The 8,778-nt window shown below is 43.4% G+C and overlaps 1 protein-coding gene across 2 annotated transcripts; it reads right to left on the bottom strand.

Moving 5' to 3' along the window:
• Positions 1–410: 410 nt before the first annotated feature.
• Positions 411–5,712, bottom strand: LOC120958677 (uncharacterized). Of its 2 annotated transcripts, none has more exons than XM_049609595.1 (2): positions 4,568–5,712; positions 411–3,286 (listed from the first exon to the last, which is right to left on the bottom strand). In XM_049609595.1, exon 2 carries the CDS (start codon positions 2,253–2,255, stop codon positions 1,770–1,772), a length of 486 nt encoding a protein of 161 aa, XP_049465552.1. In that variant the 5' UTR covers positions 2,256–3,286; positions 4,568–5,712; the 3' UTR covers positions 411–1,769. The 2 variants fall into 2 exon arrangements, with proteins under 2 accessions (XP_049465552.1, XP_040237571.2); XM_040381637.2 differs by having other exon boundaries at positions 4,572–5,712.
• Positions 5,713–8,778: the final 3,066 nt, after the last annotated feature.

The raw sequence follows: 8,778 nt of genomic DNA, 5'->3' as shown, positions 1-8,778 counted from the left end.
TGGGATACTTTTTTTGATTCGTATTAGATTTGCCCAAAAAGGGTGCAATAGAGCCCAAATCCTATTACAGTCTTTCCCCGAGTTACGCGACTAAAAGTTACGTGCTAAATGTTTGAAATCGCAAAATACACAGAATTTACCGAATTTTCTACACGAATTGTATGAAATAAGTAATAATGAACAATATATTATCAAATTTAATGTTAAATAATGTTTTATCATTAATATTTTGGCTGAAAAACGTGATATTCGACCGAATGTCCCTGGAACATATTATTCGCACAACTCGGGGAAAGCCAGTACATAAAGTGCATTTCCTATAACAAAAGTGCCTGAAAACCCCTGTACTTCATACTTACACAAACTCTTTGCAAGAAGTGCGCTAGCACAAAAGAAAAACACCAGCAGCATATTTATAACGTGCTTTTATTTCATCATTTTTAGATTTATCAATGTTTTTTTTTCCAAAAAAAAAACCATCCGTTTAGACGTTTTTTTGCCAATTTTACACGCACTATTCTTTAACCTTCTAGCCTTCGAGATGTAAGTTTCCGTTTGCAATGTATTTCTGTCGCACTAAATGGGGGGGTTGTTGTTGTTAATGGTTGTTGTTCACACACATATCATTACAGCGTATTGATTCATCGCTTCTTTCCCTACGATCATATAGAGTCACGCCATCAGCTCCTAGGCTCGTCCTTAACTTGTCCGATTGGTTTAATTCTATGAACTGAGGGGAGGAAAGGTTTTTGATTTTTTTGGGGGAGAAGGGAGAAGGGTGGGCTTGGTTTGCCAATTGGTTTGCTGATTTGAATGTCTTGCTTTTTCGCTCAGTTTGGGGTTTCGCTCTTCCTTATTTCAATTACTTGCAACTACTGGCACACACTCTTTATATATATACCGATCGCTATGAATATATATATATCTATAACCGATGTTGTTGTATATTATCTAATCAGTCTAGATTAATCACCAAGGGTTTTTTTTTCTTCTTCTTTTCAGCATTCTCTGTGTGTATATGTGTGTGTATGCCTTTTTTGCATTATTTTGATTTTCTATGATACGTGGGGATGGGGGGGGGGGGGGGGCTGGTGGAGATTTGGAATGCACCAGTCGCATAATGTTGCGCGTATAATGTGTCTTTACTTCATAAATTGTGAATATACCGAAATGTGTACGTGTTTGTGTGTTGTTTGCATGCATTTTTAGGATTACAGTAGGTGGTTTAACCATCTTCAAATGCATTGGTTTTTGATAGGCATCAGTTTCCTTAGCTTCCAAATGTTCAAATACGTTTACGTTTTTTGATAGTCTTACCAGTTCCGACGATTTTCGCCAATTACGCTCGAAATAAAGCTCAACATTTAGAAGCTCGCCAATGATCAGTAGCAGCAGTTGATGTGTTAAAACCAAAAAAAAAAACATTTAGCATTGGAAACTGTGCACCAAGCCGAGATGCCGAGATGGCCCTGAAACCAGATTCTACACATTTTCCACTTACTGCCCAAATTTAATTCGCATACATTACAAGCCGTTTTTACTTCGACCATGCAGCCAGCATTCCTATTAGCACCCCTGTATTGCATCCGTTAAGTGGATGTACGTATGTACGTGATGTCGTATAATCCTAATGTTTTGTTTGAAAAGTCTTTTTTGCTGCACCTATGCACCTTTTTATCATTACGCGTATTCAGTTCCAAACAAATAAAAATGCTCAATTTAAAGTCATCATCGAGAGAAATGTCTGAATTCTACCTTCACTCCTGGCTCTACTCCTGGAACGTCTTTTTGTCCACATTGTTGTTATCGTCGTGCAGCGTGGTGGCGTTCGCGTTCGTTGCATCGCTCGGTGAAAACGCTGCAAACTTGCCGTGCTCCTCGTACAGCGCCCCCGGAGTGCCCGGTGGCAGTGGGCTGTGTGCGTAGACACGCGTATCGGCCAGCGCCGGTCCGCTGGCATTGGAACCCGCCGCTCGACGCATCATCCAGTCCGGGCTGGCCATCCCCGGGCAGCACTCGTCCGGCGTGCCCTGCTTGCTGCCGTTGTTCAGTGCCAGCGCCCGCTCCATCGGATCCGGCTCGTCCCCGAGCCCGAGCGTGCTGCGGATGCGCCGGTTGATCGCTTCCGCCGTGAGCGTGTAGTTAATCGGGCTCAGCAGATGATGGTGGTGGCCACCGGCCGCACCACCGTACGGATCGAGCGGGGAACCTGCTCCACTGCCACCATCGAGCAGGGAGCCCGCGCCGCCGGCCATCCCATCGACACCCGCCCCGAACGCACCCCGGAGGCTCTTCTCGAACGAAAGATATGCATTGTCGTAGTAGTTGGCAGCGACGGCCGCTGCGGCCGCTGTTGCGGCGGCCGAGAATTTCGCCTTTTTCGGCCCCGGCAGCAGCTCGGTCCGCTCGCCGGGCTGGAAAAAGCTGGGCAAATCCGTATGCCGATGGGACCGCTTGCGGCTGTAGTCCGGGAGGGGTGGCAACGGATGATGGTGTGGCTGCTGCTGCTGCTGATGATGATGTTGGGAGTGCGGATCGGCCCCGGGCGAGAGGGGCGATGGTTGGCGCAGGTCCAGCGATTCGTTGTCGGGAAGGGCAGCTGCCCGGAATGCCGATACTAGCTGACTTTCCAGTGCCGCCGTATCCGGTCTGTGGTGGTGGTGGTGGAGTTGGCGTTGTGTGGCAAGATAAGAAGCGCGTGTAAATCATGCAAAAACATTGGATGAGTGGGTGAAAGAAACATTTCCGAAAAAGCAAAAGATAAAAAAAATAGAAAAAGACGAACAACAATTGAAGAAAAAAGTAAATGACCGATTTGGGGGAGGCTTCGTTTTATCACACTTTTCACACACAAAAACACACACACACGCACGTTGCAGCTGGTCGCAGCGATGATCCAACGATGTCCGGACGACGAATTGCTCAATGGTTAGACAATGTGGGCGGCAAGATAATGCTTCGCCCATTTACAATACATACACACAAAAAAGGTTGGATGGTGGTGATTCAATCAACCACAATTTACCTGAATCTTGACCATTGCACGTTGGCATACCCCGACCAACGTCAATCATACTCATACTCACGCGTCCGCCGACGAAAAGCGGAATCAATTGGAATGGGGGGAGGGGGGATGCATCATCGTGTGCATCATCATACCCTGTTAAGCGGTTGCTAGGTTGCTGGGTCGAATCTCGGTTTGCTGCGATGGTTGCCCACTTTTTGCTTACTTACTCATAGGGATGATTCATATTACCGCGGTGCTTACTCAACTGTGGTCAATGTTCTACGTTGCGGTGGTCATCGAAATTGGGAAAGGATTGCACAAGAATAATGATGATTTTTTTTAAGTGAAATTTTGAGCTTTATTCATACACTAAAAAAAAAGCTAATATTTAAATACACAAAAGCAGTTTCTGATTGATTGATATGATAGTTTGAAAAGTCTTGTGTTCTGGCACAAGATCAAATTCGATTCTCATTAGAACTGTTTGATTAAGCGAAAAACTGAGTATTTTATTTTGGTATGGATTAACTTCAATGTTTATAACCCATAATATGGCTACACAGTTTTACAAAATCATCTCTTCTGCTCTGTAGTATTTTAATCAATGACGAAGACAAGCAAATACTGCAAAATTACTAAACAAATTCGTTTCTGACTGTTCGCATGTGAGACTGGTTCGTGTTGGTAACGCGTATTCAACTGATATAAATGATGTTTAATTGTCATTTATTTTCTACATACATTTTAGCAAATGAAACTGACGATTTATATTTACATTTTTGTGATTTAAGATCTTTTCGTGTTAAATTTATTTTCATTTGGAACTCTGATTCAGTTTGTGTTGGTATTGTTCAGGTTGTGTGCATTTAATTATAAAAAAAAAACACTTGAAACACTAAGTCACTACCAACGGACCATCTATAACTGTGATTCACTCATATGATGATGTCATCTATATCAGTGCTCTCCAATCTGTAGTCCGCAAACCACTTGTGGTTCGTGGGGTGAACTAACGTACTTCGGGAAATATTAGATTATTTTTAATGAAAAGCTTATTTTAACACACATCGTTCAATTTATCAAACAATCAAGATTAAATTTTAAACTTGAATAATATTAAACATATTTTTTATCAAAATGGTTTGAAGTTAGTCTACTAGACATATGGGCGATTTATTGGATGATTTATTGGTCGGTTCCCATAATTTTTTGGTTTGTTGGTGTATTCTCACGATTTATTGGTCGGTTCCCAGATTTTTTTTTTGGTTAAATTGTATTCATTCATTATATTAATGGGTTCATTTTATTAAATAGTTGTGCAAATATATAATTAAGTTTAGTTGTATTTTCAATATTAATCGTAACCTTTATATTTTTCACTCTTTTCTGCACTATACCTAATTTTTGTGATTATTCACAACTAAAACATGACAGATAAGTTATGTGAAAATCAACCATTATTTTTTCAAACAGTTTTTATCCACAAAGTATTTTTCTGATAGGAAACCTTTTTACACATTTCACTTTATTTTCCCGTATGCCACTCACTGCTTGAAAAACTTACCTTTTATCTGAAAAGTGTGATTGTTGCTTAACATTATTTTAAGCCGTTTTGTAGACTTCATACCACCAGCAAAATTACATGTTTTCTACGTTTTTCTGTACCAATCACCGTTTCAAAAGTCTTTAGATGTTAGTCCCTGGTTTCCACAAACCACAAAGCCACTAAACTGTTGATTGTTTTCGTACGTGTTTTTTGGCGCAATATCCGCCAACAATGTTTGCGGTTGAACATCAAAACCACCCAAAATCTAACCCAGCAGCCTAACCGGCCGATACCGAGACCCACACTGAACCACAACAACAGCTCACCCGGCTCATCAGCCATCGCCATCGACGGTGGAAAGCTGTCAAACTTCGTCCTCACCTTCTTCGTGCGCGCTCCCGAGCGGCACGCGAATGCTGTGACCACCAGCAATTTCCCCATCATAACGGCGCATGCCAATAGCGACTCCAGCTGCCTCCGAACTGGTTCGAAATGTGATCCGATCGGGGTAATTTTCCAGGACCGGTGAGTAAGTGCATACCCGAAGCACCCGAAGCACCCGGTTGCATCGGCGGGTCGCTCCACACAACCACTGGTGACGCGGATCGGCGAAAGCGCAAACAAACGGCCACGTGCACATCCGATGCATTGCCACGTCGCACGCCGGCACTGACCAAGCGCGAAATGCAACTCCTCCTATCTTGGGTGGGATTAGTCACACATACTTTACTACTGCTGGAAGCGCCACCTTCTTCTGGCTCGGAATGGCTCTATGTATAATATTATGCACATTTATTGTTATTATTTGCAAAAACCTTCCATGTTTATATACACATAGAGCGCATTCGTTGTTGCGCGTGGTGGAAAATAAAATGGAGACGCAAGCCCAACCAACCGACCGGCTCTCATCGTGGCAGGCTGCGCCCGTCGCTGGCTGGTCATTGGGCGATGGGGCGTTTCTCGGTGTGATTGTAATGAACAGTATGCCATGGTATTGTTCCTTAACAAAAGCTTATGAAAGGAATGGATAAAGACAAGGAGCGGAGGAAAGGGTATTTTACGATAACGTTGGCATTTTAATAAAACCCCAACAATTGTGTGAGTATTATCACGATTTTATGCAAATATGTTCAATTGAATTACAAGCCGAGACGTGAGGAGCTTGTGCTGTGGATGTCTTTAGAGTGCTTTTACTTGTACGTGTAACTTTACGGAGGAGTTTAAAGGGGTTTAAAGGTGTCTGGATTTGGCTATTTTAAACAATAAGACACAGGAACTCCACAACAGTATTTGGAATTAAGAGAAGTTGTAATGGTTTAACGGGGTTGATTTAATCGCGTACTTCAAGTTTACTTTCTTTCATCTTGGACGTTGAGTAACATTGAAAACAGGGCTTTGCTTCCTTTCCTCTACTAAAACACCTTTTTATTTACCTCACTTTATCTCCCCCTTTTTGACGTCCATCCAAGCACCTTCCAGCACCTTTTCCCAACACGAACAACACGAACAACACTCCGGCTGCATGCGCCTGTGAACGAAAAGGATGCGCCGCGCGGGCTAGGATGCTTACCCTAAACTGCACCTGCACCGTCCAACCAAGGAAGCACACCGCCCGAACCTGCTGTCCGTGTACACACGCTGGCAAAAAGGATCTCCGTGCGCTAACGCCTCCGTTTGATACTAGATGTGATGATTCGCTCGCTAGGGAAAGTCGCAAAAGCCGCCCGAAATCTGCTCGAAAGCACCGCCAAACAGAGACTGAACGCGGCCACACCACGGGCGGACCGGTTTTATACCGATGGTGATGATTCAATCTACACAGCAGCGCTCGCCTACAAGTGCGTTTGATGGCCGATTACGATCGTTTAAGCCAATTGCTGCGATCCATCCATCAATGGCAGCAGCGAACGAGGGGCTCTCCCATGCATCCCGAGCGAACGGGCGCACCGGTTCGCGGATCGTTAAGAGCGTAATTGAAAAATATACACCATATGGGAGGGAGAAGAGGATAGAGGGGGAGGAGGGAGGGACAAACCACAACCAAGCACCATTACAACACATGGTTAAATCTCGTGTCGCCTGGTGAAGCAGATTAATGCTCCAGTTCCTGCGTGCGATCGGGAATTGGGAGGGTGAGTGGTTGCGTGCAATTGTCACCAAAAAAAAAACAAAGAAACATCTCGCAATAGACGCAACAATGTCTAGCGTGATTCGGAGCTCTTTGGACATTAGAGTAGTCTAACAAGATGCTGGTTATGACTGTTGTTCGCTACATTCGCTACTGTTTGGGAGCTACAGGCTCTGACATCACACTACAGACTTGAGGAGATGATTCGTCTTACTCATTGAACTGATTCAATTTTAAGTGAGATCATTCACTTGCGTTTCATCACATTAATGCTAATTGGAACTGTCTGAGATGTTGTGCAAAAAAGCAGGATTTTTAAGAAGACTACCGGCACACATCTCGTAGCAATTCATTTCAGTGTTTCTTATAATAATAAGATATTTCATTGCTCAATTGTTTGGATGATAGCTCAGTCTTAATATCTCTAGATCCTAATCCTCATCCTGAGACCCCAAGACTCTCTACGGCAACTTGTACCAGACTTTGTCCTATTCTTGATGTTAAAGATTCCGTAATATCTGCACTGAAGATATTACCTCGCTCGCCAATATACGCCTTATCTTAGTCTTAATTAAGCCTTTAATTCTTGTTAAAGACTGTAATAAGCTAGTTAGCTTGTTAATTGGTACTATTTTTGCAAATAATGCCTTTAATACTCAAAACCTTTAATGGCTCAGACGTAAGATGTGTCTCACAAATAAGCTCTGAATACGTTTGACCCACAAAGATTCTTGCGCCTGAGAAGAAGAGCAGAAGCAGATTCCTGTAGAAACTTCTCATGCTGATGCTAGCATTTGCAGGACTGACTATTCTAATATCATCATCATCATCTTCTTCTTCTTCTTCTTCTTCTTCTTCTTCTTCTTCTTCTTCTTTTTCTTTTTCTTCATCTTCTTCTTCTTTTTCTTCTTCTTCTTCTTATTCTTCTTCTTCTTATTCTTCGTTTTCTTCTTCTTCTTCTTCTTCTTCTTCATCATCATCATCTTCTTCTTCTTCTAGACAGTGGCGGATTAACACGAGTGCAGACCCTAAGCGCGTCACACGAATGTAGGCTTTTCTGAAAAGTCGAGCGAAAAGTTGTATGAGGGATTCTAAACTAGGGAAGAATTGAGATGCAAATTTACTTGTGAGCGGGAATTTGGGTCCCTCTTTATCGGGCTCCTCGAGAGCTCGGGGCCCTACGCGGCCGCTTAGTTTAGGAGTAGTAGAATCACTATGACGAGCTTCCTCTAAAGAGCTTCGTATAAACATTAACAAATGACAGCACTACTCGCAATGCACCACTATTTCCTGCTAAATCCAAAGTCATCATGAGACTTCAAACAATCTGGGTGACACGACTCTAACTAATCGGTTCGGGGATTGATTCGAATCCGGTAAAATTGTTAGTTAACCTATCTCTACATTGCCGGTCCTGTGGTACAGTAATTAATTTGCCTGTTGGTGGGGGAGGAGGCGGCAGAAGGTGCAACAGGTCCACCGTGACTTGGCCAAGGAAGAAAGAACGGGATGGAGGAACAAACCGGTGAAAAAATTGGACCGAAATTACCACAGGAAAGGGAAGGAATAGTCAGGTTGGTTGTTGGACGTGCCGAACTGATCAGGTCGAGGGGGGGGGGGAAGAGGAAGCGACTGATCGTTGGACTATGCCGAACTGATCGAGTCAGGGTGAGAGGGTGAGGAGGGGTCTAGGGGGGATTGAACAAATTGACCAACTGCGCCAGAGAGCGTCCAAGAGTGTCCAGCTGTAGCTACCCGCCAAGGACTACCGAAGGATTCTAGGGCTGTGTAGAGTTGAGGATGTGAAATAAATTTCGAATCCGAAAAAATTGCTTCTTCTCTCGAATTTCATTTGCATTTATTTCTGCGCATCCTATGGCCTAAACTCAGGTATGCGCTTCTAGCGATTGTTACATTAGGTTACACGGTTTCATTTACATCATGGCTCCTTATCGAAGCAACAGTGGTAATCTACCATGATGTTAATCTTCGCATTGTTTAGTAGTCCTGCAGATTGCATATCTGCAGGCAGATATATGTTATAAATCCAACACCTGTGTTAACAACATGCCCTTAAAGGGGTTATGTCCCCTACAC

This window comes from Anopheles coluzzii, chromosome 3 (genome assembly GCF_943734685.1).
Source record: "Anopheles coluzzii chromosome 3, AcolN3, whole genome shotgun sequence".
NCBI classification, from domain to species: domain Eukaryota; kingdom Metazoa; phylum Arthropoda; class Insecta; order Diptera; family Culicidae; genus Anopheles; species Anopheles coluzzii.
This window is presented reverse-complemented; position numbering and strand designations above follow the sequence as displayed.